Source organism: Phaseolus vulgaris, chromosome 2 (assembly GCF_051622355.1).
Source record: "Phaseolus vulgaris cultivar YP4 chromosome 2, ASM5162235v1, whole genome shotgun sequence".
Taxonomy (NCBI): domain Eukaryota; kingdom Viridiplantae; phylum Streptophyta; class Magnoliopsida; order Fabales; family Fabaceae; genus Phaseolus; species Phaseolus vulgaris.
This window is the reverse complement of record NC_143499.1, coordinates 20,181,049-20,204,630: the sequence shown is the minus strand read 5'-3', so window position 1 is coordinate 20,204,630 and position 23,582 is coordinate 20,181,049. Positions and strand designations below refer to the sequence as shown.

Below are 23,582 nucleotides of genomic sequence, written 5' to 3'. Positions count from 1 at the left end.
TGTTTGTTTTCTTGCATTGGCGAAGGATTCTCTGACGCTTCATTTTCTCTTTTGTTTCTGCTCTCGTGCTTCCTCTCGTTTTCTACGAGCTTTCATTGTCTTCTTTCTGCCATTATAAGTTCATTTCGAGTTCTCTTTCTTCTTCACCATTGGTTTATATATATTTTTTTCGTTTCTCTTATCTATTTGTTTTCTTGTATTGACCAAGGTCACCAGTGCTTCATTGCCTATTGTTTGTGTTATTGATATGTCGTATTTGCTCCATTGTTACTGCTGCCACCGCTATTGCTGCCTTAGGATTTAGGGTTTTATTTTTTTTTAAATAATTAAATAAGAATGCGACTATTTACCATAGTCGCTTTTATAAATCGCATTTACGAATGCAGCTAAATAGTTGCACTTGTAAATCTCCGATTTAAGAATGCGTGCTGATCAATACGAAGAAGATATTCCTTTTGTAGTCCCTATCAATTTGAATAAAATGATCAACACTGGAATGGAAGTAAGCTTACTTCTTCCTTGGATTCATTTTTCAAAACCTACCTACCAATAGAGGCTCTATGAATTTGATTGTGCCAAATAAGCACAATGATGATTATGAAGAATGGAAAGATCATTCAGATCTTTTCAAACTTCAGATGCTCCAAGTGATGTTGCAAAAACACGATCAATGCCCCAAGCCATCAAGTTGCATGCCTTGGGCCGAATTTTTGCTTATGGTTCTGTACATCCCAGCTTTGTTCAAGAGACCTAATTTTTCCTTCATTTGAATAGAGAGCACACATCGGAGTGTGCATGCCCTTTTCCATTTACAAGGGAAAAGAAAAGGTAAGTGTTGATGAAAAAGATACATCTCCTCGCATATTGGCCAAGGATCGTCCAATCATAACAGCAAGACAAGAAATGCATATTATGCTAGAAAAAGAAGAGGAAAATTGGTTTGCTCGTGAACTCAAACGAATGCAACGATTTCGTTAGTGTCTACATAAATATCTCTTTCCATAAGTGGATATTTCAATACTCTCGCCATGATGTTCAGTAAAGTACATAGTATGTATTTCTATGCCTTTTAGAGGGAAAGAACCTTCTTTGTAACCTTGCCCACATGCTCTATTACTCTCCACCTAGAGCAATCATGTCAAGATTTTATTCCTCAAAGTTAAGAATTAGACCTTAAAACTACTTTTGATACTGCTAGTGACATACTTTAGTCAACACTAGACACTCGTGACCAAGCCATTAAGGAAGCCATCAAGACAAGAGAGCCATGGTAGAACTTTTAATGGGACATAGATCTAGATCCTTGCGGACTACTACCTTATTTGATCCAATGTAACTTTCATCAGACGATGAGAAGATGTAGGAGATTCATTGAGGCATCCACCCCTTTATTATTATTGCTTAAAAGGGGGAGAAGATAAGGAAGCTTAAAAGTAATAAAATTAAAATAGGAGAATAATGTTTTGCGGGGAACAATATGAATATGAAGATCAAGGAGCTTATAGTTTTATGGAGCACAGAAGAAAAGGGAGATCACAATTTTATTTTTATATTTTGTTCCTTATGCTCAAAGAGTAACTGACTAAGTTATAAAGTTTAGTAGTTCCTTCTATAAAAACAATAAGTGCCTATAGTTACAAACTGTCTTAGACTATAAAAGTTTCCAAACTCAATGTATGCAAATGAATAAGATTGTATCTACTTAATACAATTAATCTAGTAAGAATTCAGTTAGTCTCATGATAAGTGTCAAGTTTTAGTAATATTTCATATTAAAATATAGGAACTTATGAGTATTAATTGCTAAAATAAGTATAAAATAATCTTCAATTTATGAATTTATACATTTTTACATATTTTATGATTTTTATTTGAATAAGAATATTTTATTCTCAAATTTGGTGTTAATTTCAAGATTCTAGTGAAAAATGGAGATGACTAGGCAAAAGAAGAGTAATATAAGCTAAAAGGGAAAGCTAGAAGGCCCTGAAATGCACAAGCACACAAAACTCCAACTCAACATTAGAGCATAATGCTCCAGCAACATTGGACAAATTTGACGTTTTACTTGCTCAAGCGAGTAAATCTTGCTTGAGCGAGAATCCATTTAAGCCCAAACAAATTAGGTTAAATAGGGGGCTTGAGACACAACCCTAGAGTTCAAGATTGAGAGGGAAACACCATTGAGTGACTTGTAATCTAATTAGGAGAATATAAGGTGTTAGAAGATGTGTGGCAAATTCTACCCTTTGGGATTGGGAATAATTTGTTCAAACTCCAATGTATTGAGGTGATATTTAAATATAATATTTTGTTCTTGATTGATTATTGGTATTATTGTTTTGCTTCTAATTCTTGATCTAGAATCTTAAATCCGACTGGAAAGTATTTTTATGGTTTTGACTTAAAAAATAATACTTAACATATTTGAGTGCTAAGAATAGACTTGAAATGTTAATTGCTATCAATGTTTAATCTTAAAGTTAAGTTGTTTTTATAAATATGCGAGGAATTGATGTTTAGAAAACACCTTAAGAATTTTATATGCGAAGAATCGATATAAATTATTTTTATACGAGCATCAATATCAAACAAATAGCACAATATTATTATGTTAATCAAAATACAAAAGAGTGAGAAAGATGAAACTCAATCCCTATTTTTTCAATTGAAGCAACAATTTTGTGACTTGTTTTCTTGTTAATTTTTGGCATTATAACAACTCTCACAAACAAATATTTAGAGACACATTATTACTTCTGACAACACGATGCACTTGCCATAAAAAAAATGAATCAAAGTTTTTGGCGTCATTGTCGGGAACAGTTTGATTGTGTTTATTAATCAAATCAAGTTTATTATGTTTATATTTGTTACTGTTTTATTTTGCTTTGTTTACAAATTTGTTTTTATATTGATTATTTTATTTTATTATAGTTGATTTGATTTGATTCTATTTTAATTTGCATATCAAATTTAATTTTTTTATATTGGTTTATTGTGTTTATTTTGTTTCTTGTTTTATTTTTGTTTATTTTATTTTATTTGCAGATTTATTTTTATTTGTTTTATTTTATTTTCAGATTTATTTTGAATTTATTTGATTTTTATTTTTATTTTTATTTTTTATTTGAATTTATTTTATTCTGTTTATTTTAAAAAAAATAGAAGAAAAAAAATTGTTACTCTAGTGAATCCTTGTGCTAACCATTGATTTAGTTGTCTTATATGATATTGAGAGGTCAAATTCTCAAAGACAATTTGTTAATTGAAGAAGAGATTGAAAGGGCATCTAAAAGAAACAAAAAGACAAAGACAAAGTGAGACAAGGAGACACTAGAGAGGAATCTTCAATCACTTTCCTTTTTCCACTAATATTTTTTAGGAGGAAAGCAACATGGCAGAAGGGCAAGCACCACCTCCTATGAGGACACTTGGAGATTATGTCATGTATCAAGGGTCAAGGCATTTTTTTAGTATTTCAATTCCTTCTACCACCAAGGCCTTGGAGATGAAACTCGCTTTCCTTAGTCTCATCAGTACCCACCACCGTGAGGATCCATATACACATTTGGATACATTTTATGAATTGGTGGGAACAATGGGCTTCCAAGCATGTGATATTGAAAATGTTTATATGCGCTTGTTTCCTTTTTCATTGGCAGGTAAAGCTAAAGAGTGGCTCAAATCACATCCAAATCAGAGCCTCACTAGCTGGAAGGATGTAGAGGAAAAATTTCAACAAAGATTTTTTCCAATCCCTCGCTACATCAAAGCAAAGTCTGAAATTTCTATGTCCAAACAGGGAGCAGATGAACCTTTTTATGAGACATAAGAGAGATTCAAAATTATGCTTAGAAAATGCCCAAATCATGGGTTTGAAGATATTGCTCAACTAAACATATTTCTTAATGGTTTTAGATTTGACACAAAGACGCTCCTAAATGTCGCAGTTGATGGCACAATGATGATGGTTGATGTTGAACAAGTGACATGGATTATTGATGCATTCGTAACAACTAATTATCAAGCCGAATATGATAGGAAAGGTATCCAAAAGAAAGGGTTGTTAGAGTTGAATACTTCATATGCACTTTTGGCTCAAAATAAAATTTTGACGCAGCAAATTGAGCAATTAACTGCACAAATGGCTAAATTGCCCCAACAATTACATGTTGTTCATTCATCTCAAAGCTAGAGTCAACCAATCTGGTGTGATTTTTGTGGAAATGATCATCCTAATGGTCATTGTTCTTATTAAAACAATTAACCTAAAGTTGAGGTAAATTACATGGGCAATCAAGGAAGGCAAGGTGACTTCTCCAACAATTATTCTCAAGGTTGGAGAAGCAAGCAACAACTACCCAGTTACCCATCAGTTACTGAAAGACTGAATAAACTTCAAGATACCTGGGAAAATTTCATGAAAGCTACTATGGCCAATCAAGGGAATAATATGGCGACAATCAGGAATATGGAAATTCAAATGGGACAAATGGCCAAACAATTAGTAGAGAGACAAAGTTGTCCTTTTTCAGCCAATGCGCAAACCAACCCAAAAGAGCATTGCAATGAAATTGTCTCTAGAAGTGGTAAAATAACAGGGGGGAGGGATGGTAATAATGTAGTAGCTGAAAAAGAAAGGAAAAAGGAGACTGAGGGGAAAAGAGATGAGAAAGAGAGAGAAAAGAAAAGAAGTGAGGAAGAAAAATTAAAAATAAGGAGAAAGGTGTTCTCGAAAAAGATTTATCATATCCTCATGCTCCTTCAAAAAAAAAGGAAAGAAATTTTTTTGATAAATTGCTCCCTAAAAATTATTTTGTAGAAAATCTGAAGCAAGATTCAACATTTGAAAGATTCTGAAAGAATAGGAACTATATTGAAGAGAGCAATATAGAACTGGAGGATAGATACAATGCCCTTATTCAAAAGGGCTTGCTTAAAAAATCCAATGACCCAGGAAGTTTTAATCTTCCTGTGACTATAGGTGCTTTATCAGTGGACAAGGCCTTACTAGATTTGGGGTCAAGCATAAATATAATTCCTTTGACAATGTTGAAGAAAATAGGTGATTTGGAGATTAAACCCACCAAGATAACATTAAAGTTAGCTTATAGAGTAACCAAGTATCCATATAGTGTGGTTGAAGATGTTCTCGTCTAGGTGGATAAGTTCATATTCCCTGTGGATTTTGTTATAATGGACATGAAAGAAGATGTGGAGGTTCCCTTGATACTTGCCAGACCCTTTATGAAAACTGCTACAATCATAGTTGATGTTGATAAAGGAGAATTTCAAGTTAGATCTCAAGATAATGAGGTAACTTTTAATCTTTTTTATGGTTAAAAAAAATTAATGTAGGGGAGAAATGCGTACAAAAGGGAGTGGTCCACTTTGAGATAAACAGACATCAAGATGACATTAAACGAGCTTACTGGGAGACAACCCAATCCACATTTTAGTTGTATGTTTTGTTGTTATCTTTGTTTTGAGTTTACCTTTCAAAAACCAAGTTTTCTTGCAGGGATTCTCACCGAGGCGACTCCAAACTCACTTAGGCGAGTTGAACGACGAAAATAAGGATGCTCTTTGGAATCATCTTGCTCAAGCGAGATCAATCTCACGTGAGCAAGTTTGACGTCGAAAAATAGATTTTTCGTGCAGGGGATCTCGCTCAAGCAAGATCAAGCTCCCTTGAGCAAATTTTTTTTGCAAAAAAAGAATTGAAAAAAAAATCTTCTTTTTGCCTTAAAGGACAACCTAATCCCTACATGTTTCTGAACCAATTTGCAGTTTATGTAGCTTGCCTTAGGGACAAGTTCTATTGTTCAAGGGGCACAGATCCAGCAAATGAAGCAGGACAAATGTATTGGTATTCTTAAATAATTTTTTTGTTATTGCTTATTTGATTATTTTATGTCTTGAATTATTTTTCTTGAATAAATTTCCAGTTTTAATTTAATTGGATTTCTAGTTTTATTTTTCTTAAATTAAAAAGAACTACAATATTAATTTTGAATTGTAGAAAAAAGGATTTTGTGTTTAAATGTTAAATAGTGAGATGAATTAGACACAGGTTAAAAAAGAAAATATGATTGAATATCTATTCAAATATAGTTCAGATTGTGATACATAAAAATTTACCAGGATGATTGATTAGGACAGAGAATGACAAAACAAAAAGGAGTGAGACCAATTACAACAAGTGAGTGTATGAACCTTAAACAATTTTGAGAGAGTTTTACTCATGAATTGACCGTGGTGGTTGTTTAATTTTTATTTTTTGTTACATCATAAAAGAGCATGAAGATGATTGAGGCATTTGTGTTAATTAGGAAATCAAGGTCAAATAGACAACCTTTATCTTTTTAGAATTAATTTTTTTACATATCCCTTTTGAGCCAAGAATTTTTGTTATTATTACACCCTAAATCTTTGATTATATATTTTCCTACCCTTTAGCATGTTTAAAGAAAGAGAACATAGATACAATAAATATAGAGAAGGGAATGGTTGCTTCTAAATGTTGGAAGTTCAAAAAAGTGGAAAATAGGAAGAATCTATTCATATTGATGAAAAAAAAGAGAAAAAAATTCATGTTAAAAATCATGAATAAGTAAAAAAAAAATGAAAAAATGTGTGAACTCAAAAAAGATGGTGATTAGATACATAGGTGCTCTCTGAAACAATTGTGATTAAGTTGATTTTTAAAAGTTAGGTCTCCTGCAACCTCTCGAACAATGGAGTTGTGTATTTTAAATATGTAAATATGACCAAATATGTTATAAATTACTTAGGTTGCATCGACTTCATCATATGTAACATTAAAAACACACTTCATTGAGTCAGCAGTTCAAACTATACATCGTATATTTCTTGGTTGAATATATATTTTTAAAACGTACTTAATCATACAAAAAAATAATAATTAATTAATGTTTTTGACTATACAAGGTTATAAAACGAAATGTAACTAATGCAGAGTTGCAACTAAATACTCAATTAGTCTTTTGTCAAGCACAAATTTAAAAGACCGAGCTTGCTATTGAGGCCATCGCCTGAAAGAAAATTACCAACTAGAAAATATGAGCACAAAGAAAAACAAACTCATCCTTCAAAGCTCCAACAAAAAGACCACCATAGGATTCCATAAAGGGCTAGAAACTAAATTGCCTTTGGCATAAATACATTAACTATCAAGTAAAAGGAAAAGAATTTCAGGCATGACACTAGAAACCGAAAGTATGAGGATATAACATGATACTGAACCGAAGCTGCTTAACAAAGATATTTTTCATATTCTGTTAACTTACAATAGCTGCTTCTCCATCAGGAGTGCTTATAATACAAAGTCTACAAAAGTGGTATAAATCATTCAACACAGTACAAGCTAATTGTCCTCTATAAAATATTATATATAACCCACAAGTGACTAATATCACTTTGCCGAAACAAGATTTATAAAAGGAAAAAAAAAAGAATAAGAATATCATCCAGAAGTGAACCTTGTTTATCCTTTGCTTTTGAAGCTCCTCCCATAATAGGCACCACATGCTAAAGGCTTTGCGTTTCTGTAGCAGAACGGCCATGCAAATGAGGCAGTCGCTTCATCTAGTATATATGCTGCATTTTACTTCATCTTTAAACCTACTAGTTACTTTAATTCTTTGATGCAAAAGGAAGGATCTGAGTGCTTTCTTCTCTTCATTTCCGGCTCTCCTAAATGCAAGGAAACAAAATTATCTTCACCAGGGACACGCCTAAGGTCAGCTAGACTCTTCAGCTCCATGTCTTCTTTCAGGTAGCTGTGACGCACTGGAGACTTGCCCGCATAACTTGGTAAGAATTGGTGTTCTACATTTGGATGTGTTTCAATCTCATTTCTAATATGAAACCCACAGCCCCTTAATGATGGATTGATTCTTTGTGAGGGTTCATCTTCAACTTGAGCATGTGGGATATTCAAGCAAATAGGCTCAAAGCTCTCTTCCAGCTTTTCTTTTATTATCACAGCTGGAGAGGATTCTGCAACTGTAGAGTCAATTCCAGCAGCGGGACCATTTCTTTGCTCTAGCACCGCAGCTACAAAAATGACAAAAAAAGGAAAAGTCAGCTGTAAATGTTTAACAATGAAATAAATCATCATAAGCTAGGATATTTCTACTGATGCTCCAACTCCATTTCTAAAAATGGTTGACAAAGTGGGCAATGCCTCAAACCCTCTACATATGGCATTCACTATATAGCAGAAGTAGAAAACTCAAACTTCATCACATTTTTTCTCAGTTGGAGCTTGAGATTATAAGGGGCTTAAAGGTCATTCAGCCATGTGGATGAAAATTAGACAGCGTATAATGGGCTTACAAACCAGATGCTTGGAGGATGACATGATGAGATGCTAAGAACAGAAGATGAAACACAGTGAGTGACTACAAATGAGGGAAATAGTCATTGAGATAAAGTAGAGCTCTAGATTTATAGAACTTGGCAGAAAAATAGTGACAGGTCGTGGAAGATACTACTGCTAGGATACCATTTTGAAATTATAAGGTTCTAGGTACCGAGGAAAATAATTGAGAGAATAAAGCTTAGAAGTAATATTCTCTTCAATATTGTAATGTGTTGTTGTAAGACAACATATGGCACAAACCCTTATTTGTACTAATACTAGATCATAATCCTAACTAAATAAGAAAATAAATCAAGAAAAATTAAGAAATATTGAAACTAATCATATGAGATGATGATCTACATATTCTAAATTATTCTAAAATACAAAAATCTAGATATTGGATATTCTTCATATTTACTAACAAAAGTCAGTTAGTGCTATAAAGTGCTTATGATCTCGATAGCTTGGGTGGAAATGGCACCATTAAAATGTGACTCCTTTGAGAAGGATATCCTCAAGCAGTTCCAAACTAAATACAATTGAACAGGACAGGGTGAAGATTCTTGAGTGCAAGAAAACAGAAAATACGAGGGTTTGAAGTGCAAAGAATAAGCAGCTTGGAGGTAAATAAACATAAATGATGTGCAATTTTCCAGGCAGAGGAAATATAGAAGGTTCACCCAAAAGCAAAGGAGGTGAGAATAGAAGAAACCCACTCCCTGTACATATAGCCCCTATTTTTGTGGGTGCACAACACAGGTGACACGCAAACGATTGCCTTGGATAAAAGATGAAGAAATACAAGAGGAAAGAACATTTTGATCTGATGAGGCCAAATGGGACAATTGAAAGGTCCAGACATACTGTAGAGAAAAGAACAAGTCAAATACAGCCTCTGGACTCAGACTTGGTAGGTGAATGGAAATTCACACTGCAGCCTTGTGATGATCAATCACATAGGAATACTATAACCTGGAGGGAGGGAGGACAAGATTGAAACTACCTGAACCAGAAATTGGAAGTCAAAAATTATATGGATAAAAAAAAAACTCAAGGGGATGAACAGTTTAAAAAAGGGTAATTGCTAATCACATATCCATTGAATGTATGGAACCCTGGTAGACAGCATTCTTCTTCATCATGCTTCAAACAATGAAACCCTGACGAGGCTTTATTTTCAGCTGCCATAAGCTGTTCACGTTCAGTATGAGGTGAATGCTTACTGAGAGTACTGTTTGGTAAGTCCAATGATTCTGTTAATTGAAGAAGTCACATTCAATAATTGTTGGTCACACTTTTAATATAATGGACACAGTAAGCTACAAATAGATAGGGGAAGAAGACTAGTGGCATTCAGTTCTAGAGTGAAAGGGTTGGTTTTGGGAGAGATATCAGGCACTCAACGATGATAGGAATATTTGGATAAAATATTGCCACATAAGGACCCTTGAACCATAATTGAATAGAAAAATTGGTTAAACAATACTCAATGACTATGATGAATAAAATTGTTGGCAAGCCGCAGGGTCCTGGGAAACTAGCAGGTTCAAGCTGATTTATCTGGGAAAGCTGCATGGCCAACAAATAATTCTAGAGAAGTTGAGGGGCCAAGTTAATCTCTCTAGGAAAGCCATGAGATCAACTGATTTCTCTCATAGTGTCCAATACCAAAGTGGGAAGAGTGGAGTAGAAAGAAAGTAAACCAAACATTGGCAAAAGAAAATAACAGCAGGGAGACCTGAGCTCAGAAACCAACAAACCAATGGTAGATCTAGGATGAGGATGCCAAATGGAAGTGGAAACAGGTCAGGCTTGGACAGGGCAAAACATGGTCTGCATCATCATTATTATTAAACCTGGGTCTGACCTATTTATCTATTACATGCATTTTTTTCTAAGCCTCTGGCAAGTTTAAAAGTCTGATCTTTCTTGAAAACCTGTGTATGGAATGACGTACAAACAAGTGAATAAGTCTTAACTAGGTAAACAAAAATAGTTTTTATTTAATTATATAGTAACAGTAAAAATAGGTTTTATTTAATTATAAATTATTATATAATAAATTTATTAAATTTTATCATAATTATCTTAAAATTTATACTAATAGTAATTTATAATTAAATAATATTATTAAATTGTGTGTATCCATCCAACTTATATCTTCTATTATTTCACTTCACTTTAATTTTTGTAATCTTATTATTTTCTTTACTTGTACTATATAACTGACATTTAGATTGAATAAACTAATAAATTTTTTATTATTTAGAAGTAGGGATGGAAATATGGATCAATGACAATGGGTTACCCAAAAATCCAAATGACTAACATTTTAAAATTATAAATTTATATTATTTTTAATATAAAATTTAGGCTTAATTAAGTTTTAAATTCCTCATAAATTTCTGTATTTTAATTGAGTCCTTATCAAAAAAAACTTGTTCTATTAAGTACTCAATTTGCTGATCAAAAATAGAAAAATAAAAAAATAAATTAAGTACTCAATTCTTATATTTTCCAATTGAGACTATCATTTAATTTTTCAGTGAACTGAGTGACATGATCGTTATCTTACTCTGTCATCTTGCTTACTTGTCAATGTGAGTGTAGTGATTAAAAAAAAATGATATTATCGTTTTTGTAGAATGACAAGTGATTTTTATTGCTTTTATTAAAAACATGTTGGATAATAATGTCGACACGCTCCCCAATGACTTTCACATCATCACCTACAACGATTGTCACCATCACTACCATTGTTGTAGGTAACACCAAAAGTCTCTTGTTATCCAACATGTTTTCAATAAAAAAACAATGAAAGTCACTTGTTTTTTACGTTAACTATAATATCATTTTATATTAACAAAACTTCCATTTCTTAGCACATAGAGACAAGTAAACCAAGACGACGAGATAAAATAATAACCACATCATCAAATTATTGGAAAATTTAAATGACAGAAAAGAAAAGTATAAAAATTTGGATACTAAGTACAATTGTTCCGACCTCAAGTTCGAGAGATAACATCACTAGGGTCAATCACCGCATCCGAGATATTGTCCGTTTTGGAGGTCATGCTCCGTCACAGTTTTATCCTTAAAAGGCACCTTAGTGGATTAGAGGAGAAAGGAGTATATAAATTGTCATTGGCCTCGACTCCTGAGGGATGTGGGACTATATTGGACGTACCGGAACAAGCCCCCCAGTGGAGGTCCAAGGGGAGGATTCCCCTTAATTGAGGGGCTAAGGAACCTTTTCGGCCCCACGGTGGGCGCCACATGTTCTTACTGAAAATGAGCTCAGGAGTGCTACTTGGTGAAAAAAGGGTTGTTTCTCAAGGAAGAGTTCTAGCTGGTCTTCAATGCAAAAGGAGAGGTCCATTTGAAAATGACTCTCCGACGCTTAAGTCAGTAAGAGCATAAAGATAACAAGTTCTCAATAGTATGAGAGTTCAAAGTAAGAGATAAGATGCTAATGTACTTCCTGGAGAGTGAATATATATATATATATAGGTTAATCAGGTGGTGTCTTTTAAGTGGATTGTTATGAGTCCCTTGAATTAGCCGTGTAACGACTATTTATTGCTTCAATTGGTGTCCTTGGGCATTGGAGACCAGCTGGAACTCGTCCTCAAGAGACAACCCTCTTATCACCGAGTAGCACTCCCAAGCTCATTTTCGGTAAGAACACCAAATAAATTTAATAGAGACACAATTGAAAATACCAAAATTTATGAGGAACTAAAAAAATAATTAAGCTTAAAATTTATCATTAATAGTACAATGTGTATATACACATGTGTTTAAAATATGTGTATCATATATTATATATTATAAATATATAAACAGCTCAGTCTGACAGGCATAAAGACTTATTATAAAATCTGACCTTTTCAGTTTAAAAAAAAAACTTCTTAAAAAACCTAAACCTGGCCTTTTTAATAAACAGGCCAAACTAGGTCATAGGATTTTGACAGACCTGACCTATTTCCACCCACAATGCCAAGGAGACAAGCGCGTCCGCTGGAAACATATAGTACCACACACTGCAGAACAGTTAGAGAAAAAAATAGACCAAAGATTCGGTGCTTATAATTCATGAAGCTTTGGGAACTGAGATCAGAGGATGGTGACTGCCTGGCTGGAAAGGACTCAAATACGCTAAGGGCAGATGGCAAGGCATCAGATATCCAGAGTCCAATAATTTTGGAAAGTTTATTCTATGGAAATGTAGTGTCAGATTTTGTCTTAAACCTAAAACATACTATGCGAAATTGCCCAAAATCACACTTTAAGAATTAAGGCTTTAAGAATTAAGGTAGGCAATGCCCAATACCCACATCAACAAATGCATGCCAATCCAGGTGAGCCTACCAGAATAGGCAATTTAACAATAATTAGAATGTGGGTTTGGGACTAATTCAATCCCACAAAACTGATTTTGTTGTCTCATAATCCCGTTCTTCATACAAAAACTAAACGTACAGAATTTGATATTTTCTTAGTACGTGAGAATGTTCTGGATATGAAGTTCTGTTGTTCAATGTTCCAGCCCAGGATCAGTGGGGCAATGTACTTAACAAGCCTTGCTCATCAGCTCAGTTTCTTTTACCAAGAGACAAGATCAATGTTACTGAGATTCTTCCTTCTCATCCTCATTGAGCTTTGGGTGTGTAAGATATCAATTGTCTTTATTTTTCTGTTAAACAGTCATACCTACCTTCATTTTTCAGTTTTGACTGAGCTGTTTTCTGTTAGACAGATATAACAATGTTCGTGATATAAATACAATAATATTGTTATTTCCTCTGATATCTATATTCAATAAATAATAAATGACATGCAATAGTTTCTGTAAGGAAAAGGTATATGCTACTTTGATTGTATTTGTTATAATTATGATTGCTATTGTAGTATACCGCTAACATAAAGGTGTTTTTCAGTGTACCTAGCTTTAGGTTAAGGAACATAGACGACAGCCTTCCTCTTTGAGATATGCCTGTACCCATCTTTTATATATATACACACACATACATCAGTTGAGTACAAACTCACTGATTTTTATCATTCAAATTGAGTCATTATCAAAGCATAGTCACCAGACCACCACTGTCCGTTGTCTCCGGTTGCCTGCCTCCGCCGCTTTTCTGTCCAGCAAAGTAAGTGTTAGGTACTACTAGAGGAGCGTAACCCAAGCCCAGTAGTTGCATGACCAAAAGCTCTTCCATGCGATCTTTGTCGGGCCCTCACCAGGCACACATGTTTCCTAAGGTATTTAGTTATACTTGTTTTGTTCATAATATCTCTCTAGGTTTAGACAAACTCTCAACAAAGGCTACTAAATATGTTTTTTTGGATATTTTCATCTTCAAAAGAGATACAAATGCTACTCTTCAACTACCAAAAGATACTATATGTCAGCAGATATTGCATTTTTAAAGAAAACACCCTTTTTTTCTCATCCTCCATGAGAGTTCTTGTGTTCATTCAACATATTCTCCATATTCCAACCTTTGGCCCTCTAATGATTTTGGCTTCCTTTGGCTCCAACCCTAATGAAAACCAGTCTAACATTACTCCACATTTCCTTCAATACCATCCATATGAGAACTCCTCCCACTCTTCCCGAAATCTCTCATGATTCAGATCCTCCTCCAACAGCTTCCCATGCCATAGATCCTTCTCCATCAACTCCCACATTACTCTACTTCAGATTGGCCTATTGCTCTTAGGAAAGGTATTTGGTCTACTCGTAATCCATATCATGTTTATAATTTTGAGCTATCATTGTTTGTCTTCATTATATTCTTCTTTTCCATTGTTCCTAAAACTATTCATGAGGCACTTGATCATCCTAGATGGCGACTTGCCATGATTGATGAAAGCTCTAGCAAGCAATGACATGTTGGAGCTTGTTCCTCTTCCCTCTGGAAAGAAGATTTTTAGTTGTAGATCAGACTATGCAGTTTAAGTTGCACCTAGTGGCAAAGTTGATTGCCTTAAAGTTCAGTTGGTGATATACACAAATTTATGGACTTGACTACTGTGTTACTTTCCCTTCTATGGCCAAATTCAGCACAGTCAGGCTCTTATTTGCAATAATTTCTTTTTGCCATAGGCCACTTCAGCTTGTCATTAAAAGTGGTTTTCTTCATGGTGATCGTGAGGAGAAAATTTACATGGAGCAACCTCTTAGATTTGTTACTTAGGGGGAGTCTAGTCTAGTGGGCAAATTATGTCGCTCTCTTCATGGTCTGAAACAATCACCCCGATCTTGGTTTGATAAATTACCATGCAGGCTTTTGGATTGAAACCAAGTGAGGCAGATCATTCAATTTTGTATTGTCATACTTCTCCTGCGAAGTGTATTAATCTAATGGTCTGTGTTGATGATATAGTTATTACACAAATTGATACCATTAGGATCTCTCAACTAGAAGAGTACTTACTCAATCATCTTCAAACTAGAGATCTTGATTTTCTAAAATACTTTTTGAGTGTCAAAGTTGGCTCAATCAGAGGAAGGTGTTGTTATTTCACAAAGAAAATATGTTCTTGACATTCTAGAGACGGGGTTGGCAAATTGAAAGCCTATTAATAGTCCAATGGATCCAAATCAAAATTTCATGGTAGACAAAGGCAAAACTTTTTCATATCCAAAAAGATACAGGAGGCTAATGGGAAAACTAATTTTTTCTCAATATTACAAGATTTGGTATTTCTTATGTTGAGAGTTGTTACTCAATTCATGTAAAATCTTCACATTGATCACTGAAATGCTGTAATTCTCATTCTCAAATACATCAAAAAGACTCCAGGACAAGGATTGTTGTATGAGGACAAAGGAAATACTCAAATTATAGGGTATTTGGGCTGGTTATTCCATTAACAGAAGATCCACCACAGGATAGTGTATTCATTGGAAGGAATAATATCTCCTAGATGAGCAAGCAACAAAATGCTGCCCAATCCAGTACAGAAGCTGAATATAAATCTATGGCGCTGGCCACTTGTGAACTTGTCCTTGAGAGGGCCTAGAATTCAATTTATATGTTTCAAGGTTGATGCATACAATTTATATGCTCCATCTTGAGGAGAGTTAAAATTATGATTGTCATTGTACGGCTTCCATAAAGCTGTTTTTGGGTGTACCTAGCTTTAGGCTGAGGAACATAGGCTATAGCCTCCCTCTTTGAGATATGCTTTGTATTCATGTGTTATACATACACAACATTTATCAGCTGAGTACATACTCACTGGTTTTTATCATTCAAATTCAACTGTACTGGTGCAGTGGTGTTATGGGAGTGTCATTTAATTTCTAAAAATTTCTCAACTCAGGGACAGCAAGAGAATGTTGTAGTTTCTGTAATCTGCTGTCATTTAATCCAGCTTCCATCTATTTCAAATGGGTGCTTTAGATGAGGATACGAAACTTGGAGTCAAGCTACTTGAAACATGCTGGTAAAATGCATGGTGGGGGAGATCAAAACTCGGACAAACTCCAAGCCATAAAGATGACACAGCAGGAGAAAACAGTAATTTGAAAGAGGAAAAGGAAGAATTGAGTTAAAATACAAATTATAAGGGAACTCAGAAGTGGAGTGGTGATTGAACAAATATTCTAATCATGATCCTAACTAATGAGGGAATAAAGAAATTTGGTAACAAATCCTGAGAGATGATGAGAAAATATGAAAATTATTCATAAAAAGTAATCTACGATATATTTTAACAGACTCTATAAACTCACGTCTTTTGCTTGTGGTGCCCCAAGGAGAAGAAAGGAGCCATCTTCCAGCAGTAGTTGAGATCACATATCAACTATATAGGTAGCTAAAGTGAAGCTTACAAAACCTTGAGTAATCCTCACCTCATGTACTAGCTTTGGTGGTTGAATTAAGCCTTAACTAAAATCCAAGACTAGTCATCCTACTGCATATTGGTAATTTTTCGTCACTTTCCCGTTTTTTGGTAGTAAGTTGAGAGTTTTTCTGAAAAAGCAAAAGTTGCTAGTTGACTAGTTGAAAGGCCTAAAGAATAGAAGGGTCTAGGATGATGTATAAATAGCATTGCCCAAATGTTAGGAACCAAGAATTATAAAGAGGAGAAAATAAAGGTTTTTATTGAATAGAATAAAAAGAACAAGAAATAGGAGAGCACTCTCTCCTTCAAGGGCTTCTTCCCCTTCACAAAGAGCTAATGCTCAATCTACAAAAAAATCAAACTGCCCCCTCCCCCACTCCTTCTTTCTTATTTATATCTAACTAGCACCTCAAGTAACTAACTCATGACTATTCTAATTCTAACTAATTTCTCTTCTGTGTATCCTAACACCAAATCTATACAGGGCATTCAGAAATACAATCAACAATTTGCTCAGCGCCTGTCTGATCCAACAGGGTGTGCAGATTTCTGAGCTACATCAGTTAAGTACTAGTTCCAAATTTCTTTAAGATCGGTTCAATTGATTTAGAAGTTTGCAATGTTCTTTGCTTTTGTTAATGGGTTTGGTACCTGTAATCAGCTTAGGCTGGAGAGGTGTTAGAAAATATATTAGTAGTTTTTACTCAGTAGTAATATGAAGGACTGTACTAGAAGTGCTAGTAGTCTAGTGCTTGACCTAATTAATAGTATCAATAGGTGCATTAGGTTAATGCATCATCTATACGTAACATTTTAATCTTAAAATACATAGCTATCCTTTTTTGCTCTTCTTCATTTTCCTTGCCTAAACCATAAAGTTCCAAACAATTGTGAAACAACAAAACACTGGAAACTGCAGCCTTTTAATATTTATTAATTGAGGGAACTGAATTATTAACTGAATGTTAGCAAACCTTGGAGTGCTTCATTTGTAGTAATGAGGTCAAGTTCAAGAAGATCAAGAAGTCGACCAAGATCAACTCCACTTGTCCAATTTTCTGGAGGTTGACCAACTTTCAGTTTCAAACGACCCCGATTAGCTGTCCCACCCCAGATAATGCCAACAGGGCGTGGCTTCTCCCCATTTTGTCCAGTCAAGAGAATGAGGCTGCCACTATCACCTTCAAGGTCAAATGTCTGCTGGTTCTCACCAACAACAAGAAAATCGGTGAGAAAACAAATCCCTTTCTCATCATTGTACTCTAGGGCATAGGCCATTATAGTCCCTGTAGTCAAACCAGAACTTCTTCCGACTTTAACCACTTGTCTTCCAATGAGACTGTTGATTGGAGACTGCAAGTCGATGATGTTTACATCACCAATCTCACCTACACCTTTTACAGTTGTAATTACATTGTTCATATTAAAATCTTCTGCAAATGGGATGAAGGCCCCATCAGCTCGCACAAATGTTTCTGCAAGAATAAAAAATTGTAATGTGAATGTGCAATAATCAAGGGTTAGGATCCAACAGAATTCTTAGTCAGAATCATAACCAACTAAATCAAAATGAGAATATCATGAATTTCACATGCAACTTAGGAATTGGAAAGATGCTCAAACATACCCTTTTATGTCATTATAAGAACTTAAATCACTACTAAAGTGAAACATCTCCAGGTACGGTGAAAGAATTAGATTTAGCGTATAATGTAATGCTGGGATGAAAGTGAAACCAAAATTACATTATAGGGTTGTTCCCATCTCAGGCAGTGTAGTCGTTACTGTGGAGAAAGTACAGGGAGAACACAACGGATTATTTGGCACAATTTTTTCATGTCAAGCTAAACAATATAACACTTCAAAGAAATAATTGGCAGAAAAACTCCAAATTTTAAGATTGACAAATAGCTTGACTGAGAACTTCAGCATGTTGACCACCACAGGTAAAATATTCATGATATACAAACATTACCTGGGTTTGTTCCAGCAAAAATCCCATACCAAAGATCGTCAGTAATAAATGATGTTGCCCTCTCAACGGCACCAAGATATACACCAGGTCCTAGGCTGGGTGGTAATGGATGAAACATCTTCTGGTTTGGATAGTCTAAATCAACAGCCACATGACGATTTGTTAGAAAGCCAACTTCTCGATTTCCTGTTCGGCTTTTGACAATAGCACCCAAGGTTCCATATGTCTCTTGGCTTGCAACCTTAGAGGGGGAGACATTATAAAGGAAAAAAGGGGAAATAATTACCGAGACATCAGATAGATGCCAGCATTAGATCAAGGTTCAAGGAAGGTAATAAAGGAGCAGAAATCAATATTTGGAAAAAAATAAAAATATGAACAAATCTAAGCAAAGCAGTATCTGAACAATTTAAAAGTACAAGAACAAATGAAATGAGTTTCGTATAGCATCATTTATTTATCTAGTGAAAGAATGAAGCTACTTGTCAACAGCATAGAATAACCATCAATGCCCTGAATAGAGAATTATTTGTTTGCAAATATGACTGCTCGACCATTTTAGCGACCATTTCATACTTAAGAAATGTATTTCTGTGATGGAAAACTATTATCTCAGTCCATTAAAAACATGACATTTGTAACTTCAATTTAGGTGACTTGAGAATACAGGTGAGTACAACCACAACGAAAAGCTAGGAACAAGAAGACACAAATACTTATTACTGGAACCCCTATCTGTTACGGTTAATAGTAACAACTGTGCCTTTTATCATTTATATACATGCTTCTATTTGTATAGCAATAACACTTCCTTGAGAATTTTCCACCATAGACCAATGACTGGGCGGAAACATAAAATAAAATCTATAGTACATATAACAAAATAAATTTATCGCCATCTCATGATTTGAACCAAGAGGAAATGCCAAAATTTTTAGAGAAATGACAGTTATATTAACTGGTACCATTATCATCTAGTCTGTTTGGAAAAGGAAGAAGTGTTAATATCAAATGTGTTATTGATTCCATAAAAATACAGCAAGATGATACATCTCTTCTCTAATATCAAATTAAGACACGCTACTTTCCTTTTACTTGCATTCAGTACGCAGAAAATGTAATACAGAGGAAATTGATTCTTCAAAGCAGAAGTACCTGAGAACCGGAGCCAACACATGAAGCACTTCCTCTTAAGCCATCAGCAAGCTCCGTATATAATTGTTCTTTACTGGTTTGTGCAGGTGCACCATAATAGGAGAACTCCACAACATCCACGTCACACCAAACACCTCCTGGTCCCTGTTTGGAAAGAAATGCTTCAGCATCACTAAATAGAAAAGCCTCACTGAAAATTACAACAAATTTTAGATCTTAAATAATGTTACAACAGTTTCATTTTTTATTTAAGATGGTAACTTTGGAGGAAAATACATTTTATAATAAGTTAGGTTATCACCATATGTTTAAATAAATTTCCAAAAAACTAAAAAGAAAAAACACATTGTAGTTTGATAGATTATATTTTATAAACATTTGATACCTAAACCGTGTAGAAAAATTTTATGTTAATGCAACACAGATTTTCATACACACATAATCTGAGACAAGCTTACTTTTTCTATTCCGGAAATTTTTTTCTGATAAGAGGCCATTGTAGGCTTAAGATAACTTAAGGATATCGACTAATTAGTGCCTTATCAGCATGTGGAAAACCATTTTGCTTTTAGCCTTTATAAAACATCCATTGTGTCCCAAAAATTTCTGAATAACCTGCACCTGTTTCTTATGTTAAATCATGTTTATTTCCAACATAATCCTCAATAGTTAAAAAGAATAGTGAAAAAGTTTCAGCAAGCCAACACTTAAAAATTTTCCTATATCTAGCATTCTAAAGTATTTTCTTTTTTTTTCCATTTATAAATCCAAAAAACCATGGTGGCAATATGTTACCCATCTGTAAAATACTAAATACAAAATACAAAGGCAACCAAAATTGAAACAACAAAAGTAAATAATCAATTTGATTGAAAAGTGTGAGGAGATCCACTAAAGCCATGTAGAAACCTGCAACATAGCCAGAAGAACCAAAATTCCCCACCTCAAGGGCAGCAGGTAGGCACTGGACATGGTTGAGCCATTGCCTGTGAACTTTATGAGCAACGAAGACAAGAATAGCAGGAATATCAGTCAAAACACCTCCTCTAATTCGAAATCCAATTGCAGTGCCAAGACTGAACCGGCGTAAGATCTTGCTATGAAATGCTCTAATTGTCATCAACTCAAGCAAGGTAGTAGCTTGCTGTCCAGTTGGCAATCGACCCAAGGTTTCAGGCAGCACACCCTTTTGAAGGTTTCCAAAATAGTTGGCTCTATCTTCCGCTGCATCATTCCAGCGACTCAATGTAGGCCATGAAAAGTAGGCAGCGGTGCTCTCAGAATGCTGAGCACCTCCAGCAAAAGGTTGCAAGTGTGAAGGACTAGATGAAGGGTTAAGATGATCATAGTAGCTCCTTTCCAGGTCCAGAGCGGACTCCTCTGATTGTGTCGATCCAGAATGATGAGCTCTTAAGTCCAATCGGTTCTGATTCATCGGTCAATTCTCCTACATCACACCAAACGTATCTTCAATAAACTTCGAAAATGAAAGACCCAGATCCACTTATTCATATCAAAACGCCATTTCCAGTTAAACTCAAACTACAATGATTTTTCAATTAACAAACCAATTTCAACATAGGTGGAGAAAACAGTTCAGAGAACATGTTTTATACAGGTTTACGCATAGGCTTATACAGCAGAAGAAAAAGGTTCACACAAAGTAAACTTCATCAGGATAAAGTAAACCTAAAAAGTGAAAAAGTACTATTTCATGTACATAAGACAAACAACATAAACTGGAATGCCCCAATACATCTCAACTTGAAGCTCTATTAGTTTTTACAAAGTATAAGAAAAAATCATCAACAGACAGGCAAAATACAACCTAAGGGAAATAGAGATCATTAGGCAAGTTCTTTAGTTGTAAAGGCCAGTCCATCTACAGTGAAGACGTAAAATACAATCTCTCAAGTATAATATGGTACCCAAGAGTTATCGATTATACATTTTCATACAAAACATCAACACCTCTTTGGCACTAAATCAAATATTAGGACTGCAATCCCTTTAAAGCCAAAGCTACAGCAAATCTTCAACTGATATATACAAAGTGAACCCACCAGAAGAAAACTATAGGAAACTAGCGACTCATCATGAAGTGTACAAAAGAGAATCCAGAATCTCCACGTGCATTAAAATCCTAGAAATCTGAACCCCATCACAAGCTAGATGCTATCATCGGAAGAGAGAAAGAGAAATTAAAGCAAAGCACACAAAGAAAGCCATTCCAAGAAACAGGTGCCCCAAACTGGAACAATGGCCAAACAGTGGGTGCAATAACAGACCCATCTCAGAAAGAAAGAAAAAACAAACTCAAAGCTTCTCAGCTCAGGCCCAACCAGTGCGAAAACAAAACGCAACCCGTTCTTTGAAAAGGGTTGTGTAAAAGATACAATTTTTGCAGGGTGAGGCAGAGAAAACTCACCGATCAGCAATGTTGGAGCAATGGAAATGGAGTCGAAAAAAAGGAGCTTGAAGGTTCTCATGCCCTAGTACATGTAAATTCTGTGTCAATCATCTAGGAGATTAAGATTGCAGAAAAAGGGTATCTCTTGGTCAGAGCAAAGTTCAATAGGGTGCATTAGAATAGTGAGAATGATTCCCAAGCTTGGTTGTGTCGTGTAGAGTGTGCGAAGGAAGGATTGGGGGGAGAGAGAGAGAGAGAAAGAAAGAGAAAGAATGGTGATGGTGATGATTATGAAAGAGCACTAGCTAATAGCTATACTTGTGGATTGTCAAAAGCATTAATATATGTGTATGTAGTATCTACCATCTACTATGTTACATGGCAATACAATAAAGTATGTATTATTAATATAATATTAATTCTTTTAGCCCTTTTCTGGTGTTTTTTAATTGATATTTAAAAAATGGTTGAGCTATGGAGATCCTATTCCCCTCACAGGTTACAATTATGAGTGGGAAAAATTTAATGGAGGAGACATGGGCAGGGAGGCAATAAGGAAAATAATATAGATTTAATGGATACAGATGATATGATATTTATGAATTTATTTATGTGGGTGGGGTTTAGGGGGCCATCCCTGTTTGCTCCCCAAAAGTTGCACATCCTTTCAATCTTAATAATTCATTTCTCATCTTTCTATCTATCTATACCTATAAATCAAATTCACCCTACCCAACACACAAAAGGAAAATGGAATTCCTTCATTGCTCTATCATTCTTATGTATTCAATTTATTGAATTAAATATATTTTTCGTTTATATAATATTATATAAAATTAAATTTTATCTCTACTTTTAAATTTTAAATATTTATAATAAAAAATTATTATAATAAATTTTTATTAGTTTTTTCTACATAAACAAATTTCTAATGCAAGTTGTATTATATAACATCAACGTTAATGATAAATCAACATAAAACAACATAAAATATTTCAATGTCTTATTTCACACTGAAAATAAGTTTATCATCTAAAAAAATTAAGAAAAACTCGTTTCAATAATTTTCTTAGTGTAAAAAAATTTAAAATTTGAACTAAAAAAATTAAAAATATATTTAATATTTTCTTCTTTCCTTCACTTTACTTAGTGTTTTTCCTTAGGGTATTATTTCAAGTTCTGTGATTGAAAACAGGTATAATGATAACATAACGATTGTCCCTACCAAGAAACTCCTTGAATATCCAAGAGAAGGAAAAAGTGTTACTACAATACAAAGAATTCGTATTTGTAGTTTATGTTAGCCTTTTATACAATTTGTTAAACTTCTCATTCATCCAGTGTTCTTGAAAACAAGTAATGCGTATTTATTATTGCTTAATATACAATTTAAGTTATTCAAGATCTTGTAAAGCACAAATGAATTATGGCACGATTTTATCTATTAATCCTCAATTCTACCCATTAATTTATTTTTAAATGTGACCGCACATTTATTATTGGTTAAGAAAGCATCTAAATTGTATTTTTTTTTTTTGGATTGAACTCAATGATGAATCTATTCCATACAAATTCACTAAGTATCTTATTGAAGTCAATATATTAAGGTATAAGAAAGCATACTTTGAAGTGTGAGTGTTTTACTATAAATTGACTAAAATTTCTTCCTAGCTTGTGAAATGCTCTTAAAGGAGACAGTCTATGATTTGTAGATGAATACCTCTTAATCCATTTTTGGCAAACTAATGATGATAAGTCAAAATGGTCTAGATGGAATGATCTTG

At 34.2% G+C, this 23,582-nt stretch overlaps 1 protein-coding gene and 1 pseudogene across 4 annotated transcripts; both read right to left on the bottom strand.

Moving 5' to 3' along the window:
* Nucleotides 1-3,773: 3,773 nt before the first annotated feature.
* LOC137813088 (small nucleolar RNA R71) lies at nucleotides 3,774-3,879 on the bottom strand (annotated as a pseudogene).
* Nucleotides 3,880-7,264: 3,385 nt separating this feature from the next.
* On the bottom strand, nucleotides 7,265-22,189 carry LOC137810863 (protein NARROW LEAF 1). 4 transcript variants are annotated; one of them, XM_068612330.2, is made up of 6 exons: nucleotides 21,817-22,189; nucleotides 20,332-20,930; nucleotides 19,389-19,532; nucleotides 18,234-18,474; nucleotides 17,233-17,733; nucleotides 7,265-8,082 (listed from the first exon to the last, which is right to left on the bottom strand). In XM_068612330.2, exons 2-6 carry the CDS (start codon nucleotides 20,821-20,823, stop codon nucleotides 7,655-7,657), a joined length of 1,806 nt encoding a protein of 601 aa, XP_068468431.1. In that variant the 5' UTR covers nucleotides 20,824-20,930; nucleotides 21,817-22,189; the 3' UTR covers nucleotides 7,265-7,654. The 4 variants fall into 4 exon arrangements, with proteins under 4 accessions (XP_068468431.1, XP_068468430.1, XP_068468432.1 ...); XM_068612329.2 differs by having other exon boundaries at nucleotides 20,332-20,835; nucleotides 21,817-22,174; XM_068612331.2 differs by having other exon boundaries at nucleotides 20,298-20,835; nucleotides 21,817-22,146.
* Nucleotides 22,190-23,582: the final 1,393 nt, after the last annotated feature.

Bases quoted from the DNA above. Each gene is read 5' to 3' on its own strand.
- LOC137810863 (XM_068612330.2), bottom strand. From the start codon at position 20,823: ATGAATCAGAACCGATTGGACTTAAGAGCTCATCATTCTGGATCGACA. The intron at 19,533-20,331 runs GTGGGGAATTTT...CTTTCCAAACAG, and splicing joins GCCTACCTGCTGCCCTTGAG to GGACCAGGAGGTGTTTGGTG. The intron at 18,475-19,388 runs GTACTTCTGCTT...TCCCCCTCTAAG, and splicing joins GTGTTGGCTCCGGTTCTCAG to GTTGCAAGCCAAGAGACATA.